The sequence below is a fragment of the Onychostruthus taczanowskii genome, unplaced genomic scaffold, assembly GCF_017590055.1.
Source record: "Onychostruthus taczanowskii isolate IOZ18803 unplaced genomic scaffold, ASM1759005v1 scaffold115, whole genome shotgun sequence".
Lineage (NCBI taxonomy): Eukaryota > Metazoa > Chordata > Aves > Passeriformes > Passeridae > Onychostruthus > Onychostruthus taczanowskii.
Window position 1 is genome coordinate 7,443 of NW_024498183.1, and position 27,359 is coordinate 34,801.

The 27,359-nt window shown below is 39.2% G+C and overlaps 1 protein-coding gene across 2 annotated transcripts; it reads right to left on the reverse strand.

Annotated features, from left to right (window-relative positions):
- Window positions 1–3,055: 3,055 nt before the first annotated feature.
- LOC121348215 (tubulin polymerization-promoting protein-like) lies at window positions 3,056–27,359 on the reverse strand. 2 transcript variants are annotated; one of them, XM_041427496.1, is made up of 3 exons: window positions 27,274–27,359; window positions 14,594–14,845; window positions 3,056–3,322 (listed from the first exon to the last, which is right to left on the reverse strand). In XM_041427496.1, the coding sequence occupies exons 2-3, from the start codon at window positions 14,839–14,841 to the stop codon at window positions 3,169–3,171; spliced, it is 402 nt and encodes a 133-aa protein (XP_041283430.1). In that variant the 5' UTR covers window positions 14,842–14,845; window positions 27,274–27,359; the 3' UTR covers window positions 3,056–3,168. The 2 variants fall into 2 exon arrangements, with proteins under 2 accessions (XP_041283430.1, XP_041283429.1); XM_041427495.1 differs by having other exon boundaries at window positions 27,325–27,353.

The following is a 27,359-nucleotide window of genomic DNA, read 5'->3' on the forward strand; positions in this document are numbered from 1 at the left end:
GATGGATGTATTTATGGTTATTTAATGTCTCACAGTAACGACAGCAAAACCAGCAGGAATTCAAAAGCAAATGTTTCAGGCAAATTCTCTCCTTCAATTACTTAAAATTTGACAGGGTTGAACACAATCAAAGCAAGTTTTATGCACTCCTGAACATCTTACCCTACACGTACAGAGTACCCTATACCTACACAAAGCTCTGAGATCACAGCTACAAAAACTCACTTTTTAAAGTCTTTATGTCTTTCTAACTTGAAGCACTTATAGGGTGCCTACCCCTTTAGAGGCATTAGAAGCCACATCCTCTCACACTTCAAAACTCAAAAAAACCCTCCAGATTTTCAAATGGAGCTTAATAAAGATGACAAGCAGAAATTCTGGCCAGAAATCTTCTGAGTACATGCAAACCAGGTATACTCTATATGCTTCATTTTCTAAAAACAACAGCATATGACAATTAACAATGCTGTTGAGAAGTAAGTCAATACTGTAACCCCTTTAAAAATTACTATGTATGTTGCAGAAGCTGTGCTCTTCAGCAAATGACTTCCTCCAAGATTAAGAGATCACACCTGGGGCAAGCACACATAGAAAAAAATCTAATCAACACTTGGTCTAAGTTATTTGGGTAACTGTCTCTAGAAAATATGTCTTGTCATCTTCTTTATCTCGACACTTTGACAAATTGAGTCAAAAAACTTCCAAAAAGAGCAAATGTCATCTCAAATAATATCAAGTCAATGCCCCTAACATTAAAGAAGTCCAGTCCTCCATGGGTAGTCCTTCAGTCTGATTGCTCTTATATACCTCTCCTGTTTATCTCAGGTTAGCACCACTTCACTGTCAACCTGGACTATGGTTTTCACAGATTAGTACTCAAAGACAAGGAAGCCAGTGACTGGGTGACATACTGCAGCATCTAAGAGAGAAATAAAAGGAACAATCTTCCAAGCATGCATGAGATAGTGTATTGTTGGGCAAAGAACACAAAACTACATCAGGAAAGGAATTATCAAAATTGTTCAGAATGGCCAATGTTAACTGAAGCTGCAGTCAGCTGGATTTGCAAGTCAGACTCAAAACTAGAATGTTAAATCAGCACACAGAGTTCATCCTATTCAGTAGAGAAGCAGGAAAACCAAGCAGCTTATTTAACTGCCTAGTACCCTCTCTGTAGCTTTTTCATCTGGTTAGAGGAGTCCCAATAGGCAACAGTCTGTCGTCTTGAAAAAAAAAAATTATCAAGCTAGTTCTGTTTAGCATTTTAGTACAACACATTTCCCAGCTACAACATCCACTTCAGCATAATGTAAAGCTCTCAGCTGAAGTGAAGTGATGAAAGAAAAGAAACATGTCTGGAAGAGGACAGCACAGCTCCAGCTTTTCTGTAAAGGTAAGGAAATAATTTCTATTTGATTTTACTATGAAGTCTTGGGAAAAAATCATGCTATTTATGTTTTTTTAATAAAGGATGGATTGCTGAAACACATGGCAAATGTACTGGCTCTCTAAAGGATCTACTAAATTGAACATTCTCATTGTTCTTTTTAAACTAGTACCAGGACTTACTGGGAAAAAAAAAAATTTCATCATATTATAGTCATTAATTTTAGATTTGCATTCACACTCCATTATCTCTAATAATTAGCATTAAAAATGTCCTGAACTCAAATCAGTTCACCACCATTTTCATCTGATATCTAGAATTAAAATTCTTTTTTTCTGGATATATACAGGACAATCACCTAATAGAGTGGCTGCCATATGAAGTACATATTTTCTTTTACTATAACTACCTTTCTGTACCTACACATATTGTTCTGTTAGACTTGAAACCTATCTCTCAACCTACAAAGTTCCTTAGACTGAGAAAAGACAGAACCTATAAATGCCAAATTACTCCCTTTTTCTTATTTTTCCTATCTATAGGCTCTTTTAAGAATACCAACTCACCTGTGAAATTTTTTGCTTAAAAATTAAAAATGAGCCAAAAAAATAAAATAAAACATCCTCCCTAGAAACCCTCTTGTAGAGCTGAAAACATTAATCAATGCATACTGCTTAGAAACCTATGAAACCTTCTGTTGGCACCAAGCCAAATGCAAACAGTTTGACACATGCTGATCTCCACTTGGATTACAAATGCCCCAGGCATCTATTTCCATACAGCATCCACGACAGGAAGAAAATGTAAACAGCCTGAATTTGGAAGAAAGGTTACTTACTACAGGTTTCAAATTGCAACACAGGAAGACAGCCCATAAAGGAGTATCAAAATAGGACCCCTTGTGTTCCCCTAGTAACACAAACTATCTTAAGTGTGCAGCAGCAGTAGCTGCTGTGCACAGAAAGTGATGGGAGAGCTGATGGTAAATACTGCAGTCCTCACTTTTTAAGAAGCCCACACCACAGAGGCTTGTTCTAGCAGAAGCAAACACCTAACACCTTTTTGTGAAATACAGAATGCATATGATGATGACCAAGAACTGCCTATCCTCAGATCTATGATCCTCTAGTCAGTAGCTTCTTTTATTACTCTTACACTGGTCTGGGTCAGATATAAACCCTCCATTCTCAGCACTGTCGGTTCCATTCAGAAGTTTAACAAACACTACCCCACAGAGAGTAACAAACACCTCAAATATCACAAAACAGCTAAATCCAGGGTTAATGGATTTACTCATTACAATTTCCAGTGCAGTACCAATGGGTTACCTACCACTGGTAATGCACTGGAAATTGTAATGAGTATATGCAGAGATTCTGTACAACTGAGATACGATTCCAGACAATAAGCACAGACCCAATTTTGTTTTCTCACACAAGTTTTACAGTTGTGCTGTAATGAACTACTATTGTGTTACAGTATCACTGTATTATATATTGTTAAATGCAAGAAAAACAACTTCTCTTGTACACAATTATAATGATATAAAAGCTATCAGTTTAATCTTTTACATACCATTAAAAACACCATATTCACAGTACAATAACTACTTGTTAGCTTATTTTCATTTTTAAACAATATTTGCAACTGAAGGGCATATAATAAAGATGCAAGACATCTGGGCAATGAAGCAAGTGCTGTCATGTGTCATGAGAGTCACAGCCTGGTGCCAAAGATCACCAGTGTTCTGCAGCTGTTTATGCCCATGATCACAAACGGCACTACGTGGTACAATGCTCTCCTGTATCAGCAGAGACAAACAGATGTGCTGGCTCCTGCTCACCAGAGGATGGTGGTAGCTTATCCTTTTCTTCAGAGTCTTCTATGTTTCTGCCTAGAAGAGCAGCACTGTAGAAAACTTTTAGCTGTTCTGAGCTAAATGAGAATAAGGAAAGAGAAGTATATACCAGTTCGCAAAGGAAAAATATATGAAGTGACAGCTCTGCAGCTGCACTGGCTTGGCTTGTTTGCGGCAGGAAAATTGTATTGATTTTATGGACTCAAAAGACCCCATAAAATCAACTCTTGTGTCAAAAGGCTAGAAGCATCACGTGAAGCTAGTGAAGCCTCAACCATGAAAGTAAGGTAACAGTGCGAGACTGGAAGATTTCCCACACTTTCAACGCTCTTCCTTCCAGAACAAAGCTGAGGCAAAAGAAGAGGAAAGACAATTCAGTGCTGCCAAGGTAGCGTTCCCCATTTTCTGTCAGCACACATTACCATCCCCTCCTCAAAGCTCACAGTTCAAAACCCAAGCAAATGTCACAAAGCTTTGCACCCAGCACAGGGGAAAGGGCTCCACGAGCAGGGCAGTGCAGCACCACACTCCTGCAGCTGCACAGGGTCACTCCTGCAGCACCACAACCCCTGGCAGCTTGCGGGAACTCTGTGCTGGGCAGCTCTGCACACGGCATGGCACTATTCCCAAAAGGTTCTCCACAACCAATTCCTGGGAAGGAAAAGCACCGAGAAAACATACTGGACTTCAGGAATATCACACCTTCCCAACAGACACCGAGTGCCCTCGCTTTCACAATGAACTCTTGGCTCCACTGAAACAACTTTGCCTCAAGGTATTTTCCACCGCTTGCCAACGCTGACAAAGATTTGGGCTTGATTTAAAGCTGCTCCACAGCTTAGGCAGAAACTTAATGATGCAAAACCCTGCAGTTGGGTTTTCTGGCTGGTTTTCCTTCCTGAATTAAAAATGTCCAGAGGGTACAGAAACAGTCCCTGCCTGCCTGAGGGACAGACTGAGTCTCTTCAGCAATCAGTGCTGGGAATGCCTGCACTGCCAAAAACACTGGTGACAGGCAGTCAGTGAGCTGCTCCTCTTACTCCTCACCAGAAGGGTGCAACACCTTGGCCACAGTACTCCTGGCTACACTGTCAGCTGCAGTCAGCTTTTCTCGCTGAAACTTAACGCTTTCCAACATTTGCTCCTTCCACCATAAAACTTCACTATCTAACAGCACATCCTCCTAGAAGAAGTTGCCATGGAGATTTCTTTATGCAATTAAAATGGTCTGGGAGCCTGCAGAATCAGCACCAACATTCATGGTCTCAGCAAGGTTTTGAAATTATCGGTCTGCTGGTAATATCCACAACCTTTGTAAAAAGAAGAAACAAAAAATGACTGTAACATGGAAAAATAAATTTCAAAGGGAAAGTCTGCCCTTTTTGGGGGTGTGGGGGGCGTTGTACCAGAACTCCATATTAAAACTGTATTGACTTTGTTTTTAAATTCATGGGAATACATGCACATGCATTAGAAGACTGCAGAAAGTCAGAAACAGAGGTCAAGCTTCAGATAAAATTTGGATTTCATTCGTGTTGCTTTGCTTTAGCACATGCACAGACACACCCACACAAAAGTAAACGATAAGCAACTCCACTTCAATAATGCCAGAAAGTAACACCATTTTAACTAATCCTGGTGAGGATTTCATTTCCAGTCTTTAATGAGACTTGCTCCAATTCAGTTGCAAAAAAGTCCTCCTAAACATCTTGGTAATGGAAAGAGTACATCAATTAGGCTCTTCAAGTCAAGCCACTGTTGTTTTTTTAACGAACGCCAAACAAAAAGGTTGAAGAATGATCACAAACATCAGATCCCAAGCAGACTACATCTAAATTGTTTAAGCAGTTTTAGACACATAGGCAGATTAAATATATCTAATTGAAACATATATAGTATATTAATCCTCTTTCTGAGATGAAGGATTTCTAGCTCATGTCTACTTTTAGGAGTAAATAGCATCCATATACACATTTTTTCCCTATAAAATTTCCACTCTAACTTCAAAACAAGAATTTAATTTCTACTGCCTATACAGAAGCACAGAGAAACTTGTATTTATTCTACATGTCACCATGTACCAAACCAGCCCTGGACCATCTTGGTGGCCCTGCACCAGGCCTGTTCCGTGTAACAATCTATTTCCTGCACAGGGGAGCCCCAGACTGGGCACAGCACTCCCAATACAGTCTTACAAGTGCAAGCTGCATGCAAGGATCACCTCCCCAGACCTGCTCTGACCACACACTGACTCATGCAGCCCAGACGTAGCTACCACAACTTGCTGCCACAACTCACACTTACTGCAAGGACTGCTGTCACCTCACCTTCAGAAGTTTCTCATCTGTGCTGGTTTTGGCTGGAGTAGTGTTAACTTTCTTCACAGTGACGAGTATGAAGTGGTATGTTAGATTTGTGCTGAAAACAGTGTTGATAATATAGAGATTTTTTTTTTATTGCTGAGCAGCACCAAAATAGCTTCAGGGCCTTTTCTGCTTCTCCTGCTGCTCCTTCAGCAAGAAGACTGCGGGTATGCAAGGAGCAAGGGAAGGAATACAGTCAGGACAGCTGACCTCAGTTGACCCGTGGTATATTCCATATCATATGATATCAAGCTCAGCATACAAACGTTGGGAAGGAGGAAGTGGGGGATATTCAGAGTGATCATCTTTTAAAGTCAGTATTCTGCATGACGGAGCCGTACTTTTTTGGGGATGGCTGAAAACCTGCCTGCCCATGGGACAGTAAATTACTTCCTTAGTTTCCTTTGATTGTGTGAGTGATTTTTCCTTTTCCTATTGAACTATTTTTACTCAACCCATGAGTTTTCTCACTCTTATCCTTCTGATTCTCTTCCCCAGCCCACTGGTAGCAGAAACAGAGCGGCTACATTGGGCTTATTTTCCAGCTGGGTATTATTAAACTACAACACTGACACCATCACCACCTCTAGAGCTGCCCCCTAGATTGCTGGCCCACTCTCCAGCCCACACCTCACCAATTTGGTGATGATGTGACTGGAGTCAAGTCCTTGCTTTAATCAATGTATACTAACTACACCCCTTTACCCACAGTGTCAGTCATTTCATCAGAGAAAGCAATGAGGTCAATCAGGCAAAACTGGTCCTTGGCAAATCCATGCTGATTGCTCCAAATCACCTTCTTGTCCTTTGTGTTTTAAAAAAGGACTTCCAAAAGGATTTACTTCATAACCTCCCCAGGGACTGAGGTTATGGTGATTGGCCTGAACTTCAACTTTGCTCACTCTGTTTCTTCATGCATGGGCTTTATTCCTCCCACAAAGCCTGCCCCAGCTTCCGTCTCTTGCATACCTCCTTCTCGTGGGTCCAGCCCAGTTAGAAGCTCCACGTTTATTCTTGCCAGCCCGTTGCCATCCTTCCTGACTTCCTGCACATGGGAATGAAACGTTCTTGTGCCCTGAAGAAGTTGCCTTGAAGACCAACCAGCTCTCCTGGACGCCTCTACTCTCCAGGGCAGCTTCCAGAGAAAAAAATGCAGAGGCCAAGATCTGCCCTTCTGAAGTTCAGGTTTGTAATTCTATTGTTAATCTTGATCATTCCCCTCAGGACCTTAAACATTACAATCACCTGGTTGCTGCAGACAAGGCTGCCTTGTCCTCTGCATCTTAATCATCTTCTACTTCAATCCATGAAATCAAAACTGATATTTAACAATCTGGAAAATACTTGCCTGTTACTTAGTTTATTTAGTCAGTAAAACTAGGGCAGATTTCACATAGCTGCTTTTATAAATGAAAAGGGGGTAGTTTTAAATTATGGTGCAATTGGCTGACCTGCAAAAAAAACCCACAAACCAAAACAACAACTGACTTCTACTCTAAGCCAGTAAAAGTTTGTGTAGCACACATGTGGAATGGGCCACAAAGTGTGGCAAATACCAAGCAAGCTGCTATATATAGTACTGTGTATGACATCATGCAGCATTCCGTATCAGCTGGGAAATGAATCACCCACCACCTAATCTATAGGTTTTCATGTGATGTCCTGTAAAATGGTGTTTTTAAAATCCTAATCAGCAAACATCATTACAGGTATAACATTTACCCATTATACATGCATAAAATAAGCCTATGTTACAGCAAGTGAATTCCTTCCTTCTCATAGGCTATCACTGTTTTGCTTTTAGAATTTATGCCTCTTGGCAGAAGAGCTGCTGTGATTTTTTTTAAACAAAAAACATTCGAAGGATAAAGTGCAAATGGCAACATTACATTTGGTTCTTTAGGAAAAAAGGCACTTCGCTCTTAATTTCAACTAAAATATAGATGTCGCAAAAAAGAACACTTTCTGTTGAAACTTACCTACATTTCTACCTAAAAATGCACAGTTCACAATTTGCCTGAGACTTACCAGAAAAGATTTTCCTCTGCATATTGTTCTATATGCACTTAAAACTTATTTCCTGATGCAGCCATACTAAAGTACAAAAGTTAACTGTTATGCCTACTTCATGCATAAAGTAGGATTACAAAAATCCTTTTCTATGTCACTGCCAAAAGAATGTCTCCAATAGGGATGTAAAACAAAGCTTGCAACTACTAGGTACTTCATTTATACATAAAGACCACTACATACCTATTTAAATACTTGAAAAATTTAAGAGAGGCTTTGGTAAAAATCTCCATTAAAGACTATTTACTTCAGAGAAACCTCATGGACAGATAGTTGTTTTGAATGAGCTCAGGTGTCAAAGTACAAGTCCTTTCAAATACAAAAAGGAAGCAAGAAGTATCATTCTTATTCAATACAAAGAAAAGACAACAATTATATTACAGCTGACAAATGGGGAAAGCCCATACTCATTCTTGCCGAGAGTTTTCTTGCCAGCTTCTCAGAGCAAACATTACCCAAGTCTTGCAGCCACAGTGAACTACTGCTGCATTAAGGCCCAGCTGTTCTCAGGTGGAAGTGCTCCTGCAGAGACCTGACTGATCCAGGCTGTGGGAATTAGGCTAAACAGCCAAGTGCGCAAGACAGTGCGGACAGCGCATGGCTGGGTCTGCTCAAAAGTCAGGGCACAATAAAGTGTGTTGCGAAGATTCTCCATAGGAACAAAACCATCTTTTCTCAAAAAGATGGAGGAGAGTTTTCTGGGCTTTAGAATACATGGCTTCCTCAGCAACAAGAAAACATGTCAAAGCAACATCAGGAAATACTAATGGAATTTCAGAAGACAATTATGCTTCCACTTGATCTTTTACCAAGAATATTTTAGAGGGCAGGGAGTAAGGTATATTTACAAGGCTTCTGTAGCTTAATTAATCTTCAATAACAATCCAGTATAGAACCACAAAAATTTGTTTAGAATTTAACACATAGTAACATCAAAACAAACAAATGTTTCCATGGAGATGGCTACCTAAATAAATGCTCACAATGGATCCAAGGGCTGACGTCACCCAGGCCTGCCTGCAACCATAGTAACATGCCAGGGTAAACAGAAATATTTTTATTTTTCTATCTAATAATGTCATAGAATTAGCAGTTTTATGGCAGTGCTTAAAACATATTCTTGCAGTGCTCAATGGTAACACTTCTAAAATAAGTGCAGAGATATTTATATAGGGACTATTACTATGACCATGTTAACTACATACAACAAGTGGAGTATGTGTACAGCATTGCTAACGTATCAAATTTCCCAGAGCAGTTGTTGACCCTCAATAAACAAAGAAATTTAAGTTCCTAAGGCAACATGCTGGAATGCTGGTAAGAGCTCAGTAGCATCTATTATTCTTGGGTGCTCTGCTCTCCTTAATACAAAAATCCTGAAGTTCTTAGACTGTTGTGTCTCACCGTCTTGCTGGAACAAGAAGAATGCAGCCACACATTGCTTTTCATACCAAACGCAGAACTCTTCAGTGCCCTTCTCCTCTGTCACCAATGACCTTGCTTTCTCCAAGGCAACAAGATCCACTAAATCCATACTTGCACTCTGCAAGCAAAATAAAAGACACACACCCTACAAACCTTTGGAACTCCAGAAGAGTACCAGAAAAGAAACATTTAATGAAGAACTTTTCCAAGAAAGCAGGCAAGTGTTTCAGTGACTGCAAAGATGCCCATGGAATTCCCACTGTCATGAAAAACATCCATCTTCAAATGCTACTGCATGCCTGCATATTGTATGTCTCTAAATTCAGTGGGCCCAGATTGCATTATTGCTTTTCATTAAAGAAATATAAAAGAAAGCTGTCTGTATAAGGTTCAGATAGTATGTGAAAAATTAATGCATTGAATGATCTAATATTACTAAGATATTGATACTAAACTCCTACATTTTAGCAGAAACCTGAGATACAGGGAAATTGAAGATATTATCATAACAAAAGAAGTCAGACTACTAGTTTTGGTCCTGTCACAAATACTTCAGCTACAGTAATTTACGAAAACTACCTTTCCCACAGAATATGACTGTGACTTATTCTTTGTCTTCAAGTATGTCAGTGAATTTATGGACCAGTTAAAAAAATCACTTCCTAGGAAGTATTTTCAGGCTTTTTTTTTTTAACAATTCCGTAAGCCATTTTTTCTGAGAAGAGGTTGCTTCCTTTGCCATTTACAGAGAAAAGGTTTTACTGGTATCAATTAGCAGAAGGGACTTTCACATAACTTTAAGCAAGTAACTTTAGGCTAGCTTTGAGATTAAAATTTACCCTGCAACTGGTGTTACTGTTTTATGTAGTCCAAGGAAAATATGAAAAAAGGAGTACAACATCTCAAGTGTTGACCATGAAACTACAAAAAAGAAATCTTACTGCATAATTACATTTACAGTTATGTACGCTACTGTTGGCTTTGGTGCATTTTTTAACAGATTTCATCCCATAAGATATGGTAGAACTTTTGTCATTCACTCGTCACAATTTCTTTTGCTCTTCCAAGTACAGGATTCATGAAAAGTTAATGACATTATAAGAGATAGCTTTATTGTAAGCTTTATAGCCTAAAAAATAAGAAAAGTGAACTCTCCTATTAATTACAGAAACTGCAGACTGTTCCAACTGCATTAATGCAATCCAAATATTTGGCATAAACGTAGGTGTTTTAACTCTGCTGTCTAGAGAAGCAAATCATAAATATTCATACATATGATGGCTACTCTTATAGGTGGGCTTCAGCTTTTCATTTCAAGTAATTCCACTGCAAAATTCTTTTTCATTTCTTGTATGTTCTGAGCTAACAATTTTAACGAACATAAAATTGTATTATAATCCACCAAGTTGGAAGGACTTGTGGGGTCCTACAAATTACTGTTACACAAAAATATTTGGGGGGAGAAGGGGAGAGATCACCCAATTTACATATTTTCTTTCCAAAGAATGCAATTCCAGCAATAATTCTTTCATGTCTGCTACTGTGGATTCTTTGTATTAGACTAGTCCTTCTTCTTATCCTCAAATACATATAAATGTTGTGCTCACATGAAGGCCTTCAGCAGACCTTTTAAGCAAGATAAACAGACAAACTACATTTCAGCCTGACCTGACATTCTCATGCATTCCATATTTATTTTCTTATTTGTAACAAAGGTTCAATGGAATTTCTTCAAACTTTATAACAACACTAAACTTCAAATTAACTAATCTCTGAAAGACAGACACATAGGTCCCAGCTTTCAAGAAGTATCACAGACTATTTAAAACTTTCAGAAGTTTTGTTCACTTGGTTGGGCAGAGGTGGAGAAGGGGTGTTAAGTGTACAAAAATGTTCATTACTTCAGAGGTAAAATTTCTCCTGGAGCAGAGCAAGTTGCCAATTAGTGAATAAAACATTATCTTTCAGTAGCTCTTAAGTAAACACATCTCCTATTAATTTCCTTGTTACTTTACCCTATCAGCAATGTTTAGCTCCTACCTATTTTGCCAGTATCTACTAGAACAATAAATAAAGCCTGGGAAAGTTAGCAAGACAACAAATGTGGGCTTTATACATAGTAACTCATAAATCCAAAGAACATTTCCATTAGATTAATTATTTTCCAGTGTCTGAACAACATGTGCCATTGTCATAAACTCTAATAGAAAACAACCCTGCTAGGTACAGTGGCTTCCCAGTAACAGAACAGAAAATATGTTTGCAAGTTCTAACACAATGCTAGATGGCAATTGTAGTTGGGTGGCAGACGTTGGCAAACATTTTTTTTTAATGTTTGTTGTGTTCCCTGGCTAGCCTACAACTGCTAAAATCCACCAGCCCCATCCTACTGAACCATCACTTTGGCTGATCGTAAGAATCCTAGGCTGAGGCTAATCTTGTGAGACACACTTTAGCTCAAGAGCTCAAAATCAAGAGTGATGCACAAAGCCTTCTGGTAACCATAAGGAAAATTCTTATTGAAGCATGGAAGTCGCACTTCACACTTTTGGAGGGAGTTGGAGATTCTTCTATAGTGGTTAAGGTTTTACATTTAACATAGATGGGGAAAAACTTGGTTTGTCAAAAAACCACAGAGCTCTGCTGGGAAAAAGCTGCTTGTAAAATAAAAATGAGTGTGAGTTTATTATGTGAGTCTGCCTGCTTTGATGCATTCCCAAATCTATCATTATCCTTGAGCTGCGGGGTTAAATGTGAAGTAAAAGAGAAAGCAAGGAAAAATAGCTGTCTGAACATGCTCAAGAAATCCTGTATGCCTAGCTTATGCTTAATCCTCCTAAGTTAAAGCATATTACTGACACTTGAGTTCCTATAGCCATTAGATCTTCCCTTTTTAAAACTTAAAGTATTATATGTGAAATAAATGTGATCTAGACTAAAAAGAATTGCTGACACATGCACTCAAGAACAAAAATGTAAAAAATTCACAAAACCCTAACAGTTAAGAAAATGTGGAAGTATACCTACTGAAAGCATACATTCAAAAATACAGACCTTCCCAATAAGGACTGCAAATCTCAGCTCCCACATGCCACTTAAGCAATATCATTTAAAAATAAAATCACTTTAAAAGAGAAGAATATATAAAACATATGTTACATGTACAGGTTGAGGAATTAACAAAAAATTAAACAATTAAAACTAAGATACTTTTGCATTTGATGCAGTTATCTACTAAGCTATTAAATACTGGAGTGCTGATTTTGGCTAGGGTAGAGTTCATTTTCTTCGCAGTGGCTGGTATGGGGCTTTATTTTGGATTTGTGCTGAGCATACGGTTGATAATTTAGTGATATTTTTGTTATTGCTGAGCAGGACTTCTGCACGTCCAGAAAAGCCAAGGCCTTTTCTGCTTTCCATACTGCCATGCTGACAATGAATGTGGGGGTGCTTCGGAGGCTGGGAGGAGACCCAGGCAGGAAAGGTGGAGTGACCCCAACTGACCAGAGGGATATTCCAGACCACACGACATCATGGTCAGTAAATAAAGTGGAGGGAGGAAGGAGGAAGGGGGGGACATTTGGAGTGATAGTGTTTGTATTCCCAATTTGTTAACATGTGATGGGCTCTGCTCTCCTGGGGATGGCAGACCATCAGGCTGCCCATTGGAAGCACTGAATTAATTTCTTGTTTTCTTTGCTTTTTCTATTAAACTGTCTTTATCTCACCTGTGACTTTTCCAGCTTTTACTCTAAATACTCTCCCCAGTGCTGCTGGTGGGGGAGTGAGCAAGTGGCTGCACAGGGCTCGGCCACTGGCTGAGGTTAAACCAGGACAACTGGATAGAGGAAAAGATGGTATGCCTCTTCCAAGAGAAATGACAACACTTTACAGTGGTCACAGCAGCGAGGTCTGAGAAAGTCCTGAGGTAGCCCTCCCCCTCAAGAGGCAAAGACAAGAACCCCCAAGCTGAGCTGGGAGCGTTCAACAGCAGCAAGGGGATTTGCTAACATTCCCCGGGAGGCTCAGGTACCTTACAATTCACTCCTGCACAACAGGACGGGATTCCTTCTGCCCCAGTCACCAAACCTGATACTTCCTTATATCTGCTAATGCTGTACCTCTGTTTATGCCATATCACGAGGTCATCCTGTCACTAAAGAGTCCAGAAACTCATATAAGAAAGTAGCACTAAGATTATATTTATCTACAAGAAATAATAAAACAAAATTTTAAGCTGATGAAAGTCAAAGAAAATTTCAAATAAGCCGGCTCTCTAACTCCATTCAAGTAGGGTCTGAAACAAGGACAAGAGGGTGGGAGTGTGCATATGTAGTGTTTTCAGTTATCCCTATAGATAAGATCCTCAAGGAGAAAAGAAGCAAAGAGAGAAATCAATCAAATAAATAAGGTCATTCTAACTATATATGTTACACAGACAACTTTCAAGATTAAAGATCTTTTCTTCTCTGCCTCTCTCCAGTTTGATGCAGTCTAAATGGTCTGCAGTTGTAGCAAGATTTTCCAACTACCTTGTAAGCAATGCAGTTCACATGTTCTCCCAGCATTACACCACAACAGTTGAGTGCACAAGCCAAATAAGTGTTCCTACAGGCTACAAGTACAATTAAGGGACCCCTTTAAAAAGTATGTTCCTTAACACAATGACATGTGAGACAATTTGAACAATTAATGTGGTAATAAAAAGCAGAAAAGACAAGATTATCATATTAGATGCCATGGGAATATGAAAGGTGAAAATAATCCAATTCTACACATAAAGCAAAACCAAAAATATTATCTGGGACTTCATCCAGAACATGCCATAACAGATTAATGCCTTATTAATATACTTCCTTTAATACCTTGTCTTAGATTTGACAAGTTTCTGAGTAAGCCTGCCTAGGTTTTCAACTGGGGACAAAGTTTCACTAAAGCTCCAGTCACAAAAATAAGATCATACAACCAAGATAATCCTAATTCATCATAGCCAAGGGTCATCATCAGTCTGGCATGGCCCTACACTTCAAACCTGAGCTGGTGTTGTGCTGGACATCATGACTGCTGTTAGAATACTGACTTTTAGTACATATCCCACCTAAGCCTCCGTCCTCTGAGGCCAAGCTTTGGCAAGACCATCCTGACATCCTGACTTCATTCAGATATCTTTCAGGAAATACTGACAGCACTTACTGCAGACCAGTTTATTGGAACAGCCTGCATTTATCCTGATCACATCATAGTCCTTGTATAGTATAACACTTGTGAAACTGAAGTCAATTTAAGACAGTAGGTCAGAAGCTCAAAGCTGTATTTTCAGACCAAGCAAAAAAAATTTGTAAAGGAACAAGAAAGAGATTGAGTTTGTCAAACACCGTCTCACAACATCAGAAGCAACAGAAGGTAAATTTAGACGGTATCTATAAAACATGGTGGCGGGGGAGGGTGGGGAGAGGGAAGACAATGAAATTATGGCTAAAATGCACTTACTTGATTTTACTGAAGACGATGTCAACATCTGTGGTTGTCACATTCTTCCCATCTATGATATTGCAGTCCTTACATAGCTTTGACCAGTTCTTCCCATGCATTTCTTTTCCTGTGGCTCTCGTATCACCATGGACGGCAAATTTTCTAAAGGCCTCTTCCAGAGCACTTATTTCTCCTGCCGTAGCTCCCTCATGGGAGTTTGATTCTGAGGATAACCGTTTTGCTGGTTTTGCTGATTTTTCAGCCATTGTGCTACAAAGAAAAGGAGGGTAAACTTATCGCATTAATTTGCACTAGATTACTTTCTGTCAATCTACATGCTAGAGTTCATGTCACAACATATGAAGTCCATATGAAGAATAAATAGTCTATAAAATTAAAAAGAACTCACTACCCTCCACCATCAAAAATCAGTCTAAACAGAGAACTATGTAACTCTCTGCCCATCTGGGAAAAAAATTCTAGCACATTAGAAAAAAAAAATGCTATAGCAAGAAACTAGGAACACAAAACTAGTTTCACCACCATTACACCAGCCATCAAAAGAACAGTTAATATTTGCTCCTTTTTTTTTTTCTTAAATGGCAATCATCACAGTCACTCTGTTGATTTGAATAGAAGTATGCCCTTTACACTGTAGGCATTACTATGTATTTGTATTTCTGAAGGAAAAATAAACATCCCTTTATTTTCTGGACTTCAACTTATAAATTATTTTTTTTTCTGAAAAATTAAGTATTTTTGAAACACAACAAAAATATTAATGTTAGAACCCTTATGTTACATTATGTAAGGGCTAACAAGTACAAGACAAGTCTCTCTTCTTATCCAGACCATTTATTTCTTAAGTTTATGCCCAAAGAACTGCAACTGTGGAATTCATTTGGAATGGACACATCCATGATGGAGGCATACTGAGAAGGGATGTCATTACTGCAGACAAGAACTTTCGGACTACTCCTGCCTTTTTTGAAAACATGTAAATGCTTAAATCCCTTGTTATATCTTAAGCCAGGGGATCCCTCTGTTCTGTTTACACAGTCAGCACAGGTTTTGGCCAACAAACCAAAATGCTAAATTAAAATTATTATGACAGAAATTTACTAACTGTAGCCTGAGAATTGTATGTGCACCAATGAAATAAAAAGTGAAGCACAGAGGGGGGAAAAAGAGTTTGAAAATGTCAAGTTCATTAAAAAGTTTAAAAAGTAACCAATTCCCACTTCTATTTCCTTTGCATTCTGATTACTGTCCAAAGAGGAATTTTACCTCAAAAACCTTATCTGAAAGCATCCCAACACCGAAACAAAAAAACAAAAAAATGAGCAGTAAATTAAATTCTACTGCAAACATTAAGGCACACATATTTTCACCAAAATGTGTCTAGATAAAATCTTCTGTTTCATCACACTACATTCTTTTGCCACCAAAACAGTCGTAAAAGAACATAAGAAAAAACAAAACAAAAAAAACCAACTATTGACATAACATATACAATAGAGTATTTAATTAAAAATCAGATCATGAAGATCTATGATGTACCTCTACATTCAAGGAAGCTTGACTTCCAAAAGCAGAAGTCTCTTCCAAGCTTGTAGCATTTCAAATCAACTGGAGCTGAAATAGAGAGCCAGAAATTTTCCAAGCTAATATTAACTGGCCAGAGAAGGAGAGTACAGATCAGCAAAAAACCAAGTCTGTGTAGGATATTAAAAACCAAAGTTACCTTTGTATGCAAGAAACAGGACAGGAAAAGCTGAAAATTTTCAATGGTAAGGTATGTATGATTTGCATCAGTTTGTAATTCTATCTTGTGGCAAATAAACTTTCCAAAACATTTTCAGGGATAGCTCCTGCTTGCTCTTAGCAATTCTCTTAAGAAGCTATACTCAGAGTGAGTATCTTTAAAAGATACAACAATAGCACAGTTTACAAGCTATAAACAAGAAAATATCTGTGCCATTCTGTCTCATCTGAAATTGGAAAGTATAACCACATGCCTACATTTTTAAGTATCTCCTGAACAAAATCTTTCCTTAACCAGTGTCAGTGCCTTGCTGGCCAATTGCTTAGTGATTTGTTGTGTATAACCGTAAGTCAACTTTGCACAGCACAGCAGAATCATGTTTTACTATCTTATACAGTATTTAATATGATAGTTGCATCAAATGAAAGAATTTTTTACTTACTCTCAGTAGCTAATAAATTTAAACTTTATAAACTTGCTATAGGAAAAATGCTCAGGAATGTATTTGGCCTTCAGAAAGATAGTTTCATACTAACTTCTCTCACTCATTAATAAATTAACTTTGTATTCGGGTTTTTTGAGTAGTTCTGGATCAGGCAGAACAGACACACTACAGAAAAGGCTTTAGTTTTGAATGGTGAAATCTGGTATGCAAAACAGACTCATTTCAAATAAATCCTTGCCATCTAAAGCGGAAAGTCAAGGAGAGATTAAAACCAGGGCTCTGCAGTGGTTGCCAAATATTATTATGGACAATCCTTGTTGAATCATAATTACAGTTTACTTGTTAAAATCCTATGTAAGAGCATGAAATATATTAAAAAGAAGCTACCTGGATTTAAGAAAAAAATTTCTAGTCTCAATTTAAACTTTTCTTTCTTAACACTACAAACAACACAGTGTGAAGAGAACTGTATTTGTTAACATACTATAATTAGAAGGTAAAGAACTGCACAACATAGGATATGAAATTAGACTATGAATGGGGCCAGCTCCTTTAACTTTTTTTAGTGTTTAGAGATAAGGAAGGAGATCATGTCATGTTGAAGAAATGATCTCTCAAACAGAAATAAAGAATATGCTATTTGACAAAAATCCAACACCAATGCTGTTCTGAGTCTTCCTTACCCTTTTTCCTGGAAAAAGGAATCAAAGGGTGCTCGGTACATTCTGCTAGAAGTAAAGATTATGAGTAATTTGGGGCAGGGCCACAATAGGAAGATAAGTGAAAGACAAAAGAAAGTGATTACTCTAGAATACCAACTACAAAATACAGTAAAACAAAATTAAGCCACTGTTGAAAAGCATGAGCTGTGTAGATGCCGACTACAACAACTACAGCTGACCCAAGAAATGCCTTTCATCACCATCCAAAAAGTCTAATATGTATACAATTAGACAATGCTAATTTCCAGAGTCAGCAGAAAGAAGGTGGGACTAGCCACCAATACAATCCTCTCCAAATACTGCATGCTCCAAGCAAGGAGGTCCACATCACCAAAAGCAGCCAGATAAGAAAGAGGTACAAGCAGATGCTAGAGTTTAGGAGGTTTGCAAAAGAACAACTATTATCCAAAAAAATGGAGTTTCAGAAACCCACAGAATACTTAGACAGTTAAGTGCTGTGTCATGAACTGCTACAGTCTGTGTCCTGTAGTAACATGAAAAAACAGTTCTTCTCCCTTCCCTCACTCTGCAATAGGTAAATAATACAGCACATTAAACAGAAATTGAGCCAGAGATCAAACTAACTCATGTTAACTGATGCCAGCCACTGACTTCATTTTACTATCTTATGCTAAATAGACTGAAAGTGCAGATCCGTGTTCTCAGCACATGTCTAAGTCATTAGAAAAAGTTTTCTAATATCATCAAACTTTCTTTTAGCCAGAGACTAGAATATATAGTCATCTGCAGACAGAGAGCTGGGAGGCCTCCACTAGATAAAGTCACTTAACCTGGATTCTTCCATAAAACACGGGACAAGAGGTAAATGTTTCTGTGAATTTCAGTTGTCAATTTCTAGAGCTGTGTGAATAACCAAAGCCTCAGTACTAACCAGCTGCCAACTCTACTGAAGGATTTATATTAATTTACACTCTTCCACTTATCCACACCCTCTCCAGGTGTCAACAAACTGCAGAAGTTCTGGTATAGCGTTGATTTAAATTTGTGGGAATTGCTCTTACAAGTAATCCAACTCTCAGCAGCAAGGAAGACTTACTAAGTCCCAGAGTATTTTTTCCAACAATTTCAGAAGCTTATGCAATTCTGAATATGCATGTATCCTAACAGGCAAAAATTCACCACTGCACCTTTACTACATCATCCCTGACAACTAATTCATGGCTTATTTGCTCAGCAGAAAGCTTAGTATCTGTAACACAAATTATCATCACTGCCATGCCATGGACAGGGAAACCAAAGGAGTGGGACAAAGAAACATGTCTGTTCTGCAGTATTCAGAACATCATGAGGACCCTGGGACCCATATTCGACACTACTTTAATTATTACAGTCACATAAAGCAGATACATGAGTGTAAACTACTCTAAGAGCCAACACTCTCTGACTTGATAAAGGAAATAAAAATATATTCTCACTAGCTGCAAATCTATTAAACCCCTTTAGGATCTCCACATTAAAAAAACTATTTTCTAAAAAAAAAAAAAATTTATATTTATATATATATATATACACACATACACCTGTTACAGAATCACAGAATCAGTAGGTTGGAAAAGACCTTCAAGATCATCAAGTCCAACCCATGCCCTAACACCTCAACTAAACAATGGCACCGAGTGCCACATCCAGTCTTTTCTTAAACACATCCAGGGATGGTGACTCCAGCACCTCCACAAGCAGACCATTCCAGAACTTTATCACTCTTTCCATGAAAAACCTTTTCCTAATATCCAACCTATATTTCCCTTGGCACAGCTTAAGACTGATACACATATCAGCAGGATACAAAAATCTGAATGCCTATTTTTTTGTGTTATACCATGTACTTTTTCATCTGCTTTGTCTAGCTCACCTCTAATAGCTTTCATTTGCAGGAAGTTTTAAACAGTGTTAAAAACAGTTTTAATGGAAGTCATATCACAAGATCAACCACCATGGAAACGAATATGAGTGTAACTGTATAACACAGAACAACAGACTAGAACATTACAGCATTATTACAGCCTCAGATACATTCATGTTAATGGAAAAGGCAGTGTATTTTTAAACTGTTCATGCTTTAGAATACTTATCAACCAAGAATTTGCTAAAATGAGGTCAAAAGTCTAGCGTGAATTAAGGGAAACTTCCAATTCACACTTTTAAACAGCAGAATCATTAAAGAATCAAGCAGATCTCTGACTGCTAAGATTGATGAATTTTCAGAACTCAACAGCACAATGGCACAGCTGCAATGCAATAATGGTACTGCTAGCATCTCCTCTTTCCTGTAACACTCACCTTTGCTCAGGCCAGCCTTATTTCTCAGGTGTAATGCTCACCTCCAGCACAACCCGCAACATGACAACACAAAGTTACCTTTATGCTGAGCATCAAGGCCATCATCTAGCTATGAAGTCTGCAGTGTAAATAAAGTCTGCAGTGTAAATGAAGTCTGCAGTGTAAATTCCTCAGGCTCCTACAACCTAAAATGCACTATCTGTTCAGGGTCTCAGTCTTAGCCCTGATACCTCCCTAATTTCTTAATCCTTTCTACCACACGCCCCAGACAACTAGTTTTATATGTTCAGTGTTACCTGTTTTTACCTTCCATTCTCCTGCTCATTTTTAATGCCCACCAAGTTTTGGCAAGCATGCAGGTGCTCAGGGCACAACTTTTCTCAGAATCTGTTACTGCACTGTTGGTAAAACCCATCCAATGTACCACAAGCAACTGCCATCCAAAATTTCTTAAGACCTTCTAGCCAATCCAAGTAAAAAAGAAAGCAACTTTCCAATGAGCACAGGAGGTGTTATTTCTATGAGTTAATTGAGTGCATAATGAATTATGAAACTGTGCAAAGCATTTGGATTTGCCTGACTGCATCTGGTTTATTTTAGTACTTGATCCATCTTCCCCTTGTTATAAAAACTTAACAAAATTGCAATGAAAGGGAATTCTCATTTATTTTCTCTCTGTAATTATTTATGCCAAATAAAAACAGCGGAGACAAAGTACAGCAGATGGAATCTTCTTCCCACATTTTTGCATAAACATTCAAGCTTAGGGAAGGACAAACAGATGGAGAAATGCAACATCCTCCTAATAAAAAGCAATGCTTTAGACCGCTCTTAAAGCTTCCCTTAAGCTTCCTTCACAGCTACCTGCAGGAACCAGAGTTAAAGCACTTCTATTCAGAGATCTGCCCTGATTCTATTTCTCCACATGTGATGCTGAAATGAATGACAGCCATTCATTTTCCCTAGTATACAACACGGAAGGCAAATGAGCAGAGACCACTGCAAAACAAGCAAAGCTAACAAATCTATCTACAGTTAAGCCGTCTTTACCTAAAGAAAATGAAATCCTTTTGCAGGCTTTATGAGGAACTGCATCTGGCTGAACCTCGAGTTCTCTTAACAATATATGTGAATTTAGCACTATGGACAAGGGCAAAGCTGGCCAGATCATGCAGATACATTTAGACCTTCAGCAGGACACGCACAAATTAACAGAAAAGGTACCTACTTAACCTGCCCAATGTTTCTCCTCAGCAAAACAGTATTTCAGACTGTGAACATATGCCATCACATATGCCATTAAAGGATCTAATTTAGAAAATGTGTTATCCAGCACACAGATTATTTTGACTGTTGACAAATTATTGTTACTGTTGTATTTCTAAAAACTATTGCTATTCAGCTAGTTACTTCTACAATGTTGCTTGAAATACAAAACTAAGTTTAGCTCTTAGTGAATTACACTCCTCCATTTCAAAGAACCAATTCATAAACATCACCTCTTTATATAAACAAAGCATTTGTACACAGACACACAAACCTTTATCAGTAACAGATCCATTGCAACTTATTTCTTTCAAATGTTCACCTGACAACAATTCAAAGTATGCAAAAATTCTCTAGCTAACTCTTCACTAGCTCCACAATATCCTGTAATACCACTTACAGGATACTAACACAAGGTTTTAACTATGAAGGTAAAAGCATAAATAAGGCATCCACAACATGTACTGGTAAACCCTTATTATGCCTTTTTTTTTATTATGCCACTTCTCCATTTGAGAGTTCCACTTTCTAAGTACTCATCCTAAACTCTGCCAGGCTGCTATCATTGGTAGATGAATAATCTGGACACAAACATTCTGCAATTTCATACACAGGCAAGGATACAAGCCAGTGTCTAGAACTGCCTTCACAGCAGAAAGTGAATATGACACCAATTAAAGAATGAGGAGACTCAAGTGTTTAGATGAGGTATTTTTTCATGGTGCATCAAAAAAAGACTTCGAATCACAGACCCAAAAAGAGTGGAAGACAACAGCTGCTCTCCACAGTAGTCACACAATTAATTTACAGCTCCAAATAACACACTGGGCCTGTCATCACTTTAGGATTAGTTGAGTACAGGATCCACTACAATTGTAGAGCTTGCTTAGCCTCACTTCTTCATACACTGTATCCTCCCACCACCCCCACCCAGACCAGACTTTACTTGGAACTTCCACAGAACCCTTTCAAAATATTTTTGGAAAAGCCACAAGTAAGGAAGATCCACTCCATGAAAGCGGATCAAAGATTGTACAGAAAGATCACTTCAAACTCCATTAAGATGGGGGACTTTGAGTACCACCCATAAGTAAAAGTATCTAGAGAATCAACTATTGACAGGGACAGAATTAAATCTAAGAAAAACTGAGCTAACAGACTTGAAAGCACTGTAAGATTTAGTAGTCACAAAGCACTACCTCTGATCAAAGAAAGGAAAGTGATACAAGAGATGCAAAATCATGAGACAAGATGTTTTACCATAAGACACTTTACAAATTACATTGGTGGAATTCTTGAGAGATCCAAACACCTCTGCAGAGAAACTGAATCACCTACCAAATGGCTCTTTACTACCAAAGATATCAAAAAACTCAACACTTGAAAATTCAGGCTACACCTATGCAAATTAGAAATACGACTTCCTTACGAAGAGACAATCATATCAGGTACTAAAGGTAACTCCCAAGAATAGCTGCAAATACTTCACATCCTTATGTTGGCACATTAGACTGCCTTCAATACGGAAGATATATTTAGTCAAGTATCTCTGAAAGACAGACTTTTACCAAATCTAGGTTATTGCTCTTGGATAATTAACTCAATATAACCAATACATGAATCAGGTTAGACTGTCTAAAGATCCGTTATGTTCTTAAAATCTGCTACTTCACTTTTGTCGGAATACAGGAAAATAAATTAAACATTAAGTACAGATTTTTTGCAACCACCCACAGCCTGGTCCAAAATAAGAAGGGAAATACTTACTTTGCTAAATCAGTAAGTTCTTTCACATCTATAAGCGCTTCTAAGATGAAATATTTGGGTACTACTCCTTCCAATACTCAAATCAAAAGAGGCCAAAAAAGGTTTTTAAATTAAACAGTGTCATCAACAATGGAAAAACAATTTTGTGAGCAAGACGTCTTAGCATTTTCACTACTACTGCAAGAATTTTCTTAGCATTGATCCATTTAAGAATTTGAACTAGGACCGCAATCCTCAGAGACTCAAGCAAAAACTGTTATCTCATGGATTTTTTTAATTTTAAGTTTCTCTGTGCTTCATTTTGTCAAATCCTCCCAATATATGAACACTGACACAGAAGCATATTCCTGAAATTAGCCAAACTGAGCAAAAATTAATATGATTATTTAAAACAGTAACACTGCAGATTCATTTTTATCATTTCATCAGCCACATAATGCATTGAACCTTTGATCTGTAAACTTTTGGTTGCCACCTCTTGGGTTTCCCTCCAGGACAAGGAAAACTCACACCACAAATGCAGGACACTACGAGGGAGGAGAAGGGTGAGGAGGAAAAGAAAGAGGGAACCTTAAGACAACTAGCAAGAGTAAGAGCCTGAGCTTCTCCACAGCTGCCTCAGAGTCCTGACAGAGTTAAGAATCCCTGTTAGCAGCAGCAAAATGATTGCCCACCCACCACAACTAACAATAAAGAAAAACTTCCTAGCTGTTTTGATGGACATACCACTGTGAGCCAAGAAAACTGAGTAGCACAGAATCAGTCTGTTCTGCTCTGTCAGCACTTGAGATAAACACCCACTCAGGAAGAGTGTCCTGAAACCTGAGCAGGATACTTGTCCTGTAACACATGTACAGTCCCTGGGTACTTAAAGACCATATTTATATAGGGGTACTTTACCAGTGACATCCTTTCACTGCACAGTTCTTTTCATCGCTATTCCAGACTATCCCAAAAAACAGCCTACAATGAAATGGGAAATTCTTGCAATACTTCTATGTACGGGCAATTTGGGAAATGTCTTTTAGCTGAAGGTGTATTTATTATTATGTATTTCTGGGGGAGTTAGGCACATGAGGGGGGAAGAGATGAAGAAAGAGCTAGAACAGCTTACTGAAAACACCGACGAAAAGGAAAAACAACATGAAATACAGGAAAAACAATATTTTCCTCTACAAATGGAATTTGAAATGAAAACTCCATTTCAAAATTTTAAAATATTACCTTAGATTTAAAAAACTGTAAAAATTAGGTAGTCTGAAGAGAAAATTTTTCATATGGGTTGATGTAGATTTTTTACCTTAGTTTTCAGCATTTTGTCAAGTCAGACGTATTTCAAAATCCCCCAAACCCAAGCCATTCTCATGCCCTAACGATAACCCTCAGAGAACAGTGGCAGTCTTACATTAAGTTCTACAATTCCCATTGCTCTTACACAAGAATGAGAAAGTACACAGCTGGATAATGCACACACATACCAATGTATCCTTCTTAAAATCAGCCTGATTTCTCTTTTGCACCACTCACAGTTCTTTGTTCTTTATTTTGGATCATAATATTTAGAGGGCCATGCCCAAGTTTTAGTTCCATTATACTGGACACAACACATTAGTAAAGTTCCCCGACCACAGCTTCCAGACACTATGGCAATACAAACAGTAACCAAAATATTTCCTTTGAACTAACTGGCAGAGACTTCTAGAAGTACTTATGTCCACAGCAGTCTTGCCAGTACAGCAGAGAAAGAGTAAGTGTGGAAATTATATACCTGCATTTTATTTCAGTTAGGCACAGCATAAAAATGGGTTTCAGAGGGGAGACAAAAAAAACAACTTTGCTGCTTGCTAAAGAGAATTCATTCCATTTATGCAAGCCTACAAGCAGTATGCATGTACAAATAAAAAAGGACATTACATGACTGAATGACTGACTATGCCACAGAATGACTGCTCTTGTTGTAATATATGAAATATATGCAATAATATATAAACAAAGAGAGATAGATGCTTGTGAGTATGGTCACATCCTCACACTGGAGATTTCCCTAATTAAAGTGTGTAAAGCAAGAAAAACATATGACATTTTATTTTGTATTTTAGCTTATCACCTGAAAGCAAGTTGTCAAGGTTAAACATTGCATGGCTTATTCTCTGAAGTGCTATGAGATATACTGAGTAAAATTAATTGCTTTTACGTATAATGAGAATACTTACCTTAACATAAATTGACATAACTGACTGCCTCACTCCTTGAAAGACTCTTATTTTATTTTTTCAAATTAAGCTCAAGAAAAAAGAAGCAAAAACAGTTTCTACCATAAATACCAATACCACTATCAAATAGCAAATTAATATTAAAATACCAAAACCACTACAATCACACAGCTGCCTCTAGAAAGTAACTGGAATGAATATATCTACTATAAAAATTAAATAAAAATTTTTTTTCACCACAGTCAAGCCACAGATTAAATATGACACAGAAAGAACCACTTGCTGGATGTGTATTTCCATTTATAAATATCTTTTCTTAGATTTACAAGGGTCAAGTGCAGGCATTGCAGGAGATTCCTATGTGAACTTTATCTGCAATTTGATCCTTGCATGGGAGGCTGTCTAAGCATTACACTGTACTATAATTTAATACTGGACATACACTTCAGCAGTTACAAATGATGGACTATTTAAAAGCATGTAACTGTGCCTCAGAAATGTACAAAGGCATTCAAAATAGCATTTTATTTTGGACTGGGGAGATGAAAGTTTGAGTTGGGATAGGGTCTCCCAAAACACAAAGAAGTGGCTCATCACTAAAGGATTAAAAAAATGGCCATTGCCTTTAAAAAATACGGTTCGATAAACAGTGATGCTATTTTAAGCCTAGGACTATGAAAGTGTATAGGTATCTCTTTGGTTTTCCTCAAAGTTTTCACATCACTAGAGGGGAAAAAACCTCATACCTTAATGTTTTACTCTCATGCTAACCCTTTCCAACCCACCTAAAGCATGCTATTTAATGATGCTAGCTGAGAAAACAGGAGGACGGCTCAGTAAAAGACAGTCTCGCACCACGTGTTTCATTTCAGGCTGAGGTTTGGTTTGCTCCTCCTCTTTCTTTTTTTCAATAAACATGAGGAGTTATGCAACCCTCTGTAAAATCCTAAAAAAACCTGTCCCCTCCCAAACCTGCCATTTGTAGAGCCTGCCAAACATGAATAGGGAAACTGGTTGTCAGCAGCATCTCCTACGTGATTCGAATCTGTCAGTGTTTAAGATGCTATTCACACGTGCGTTCGGCACCTTGTAGCATACACCCAACTTCCCCTTGGAATAATTTCACCAATGTCCAAGAGCTTTTACCCAGGACTGGAGAAATAACTGCTACTGCAGGTGATCTGACAGGGGAGGGGTCGTATTTATTTTCAAACGAGCTAGCCAGGGTTACAGATTAAAACACAGGATTTTGTCTCGTCCTTGTTTTCCATCCCGGAGTACATGGCTGTACACCTACAAGTATTACCCTGGAGGCGCTAAATGGTCTCCCACACCTGATGCTGGTTTTGTGGAGGACGCTATACAGCAGCGGCTCTTGAAGACGAAGCCCCTCCAGCGACCGCTTGGGCATTTCAAGAAAGAAAAAAAAAAAAAAAAAAAAAAAAAAAAGAAAGAAAGAAAAGAAAAGAAAAGAAAAGAAACGGCAAATAGCCTCTCCGCATCGGTCTCCATAAAAGGGGGCCGCTGCCTTTGCACGAGCGCATGAAGCAGCAGCAGCTGGGGCGGCCGAGGCTTTGTTGCTGAATGCGGAGCATTTGGTGTGTGCGCGCAAGGTGGCTCCTTCCCGGCTCCTCCAGGAGCCGCCCGCGGGCGCAGCGCGGGGCTCGCCGGCCGCCCGCAGCCAGCCTCCAGCATCGCCCAGCCACGGACCTGCTGCCGCCGGGAGCCGGGAAGCCGCCCCGGTCCCACGCTGGCTGCGGCCGCGCGTCCCTCCTCGATGGCGATCGGGGGATGCGGCTGCAGAGCCTATCCCATGGCAGGAAAAGGCGTGCAGCCCCTCGCCGAGTCCCGCTCCCCGCCAGTCCCTCGTCCCCGGCTCTCAGAGGGGAGCACAGAACATCGGGGGGACAGCACGGAGGTGAATCCCAAGGAGAGACACGGCACCGCCGCCCGCAGCCCCCCGCGGGCGTTACATAACGACGGCGGCGGCGGCTGTGCCGGGCTGGGCTCGGGCGCCCCTCCGGTGGGGGCTGGCACCGGGAAGGGACACCGGAGCCGCCAGACCCCCGGCAGCGCCTCCACCGCCCCCTCCCCTCGCGCAATCGGCAGCCGAGCTGCGATCGATTAGCGGCGCGATGGGAAGAAGGGAGCGGGCACGGGGCACGGGGCACGGCACACGACACGCACACGACACGCACCCCACCCAGCCCCCTACCCACCCCCGGCTGAGCGGTGCTCGGTCGGCCCGGGAGCGGCGCCCGCGCACTCACCGCCAGCTGCGGATGGCGGCGGGGCTGGCGGAGCT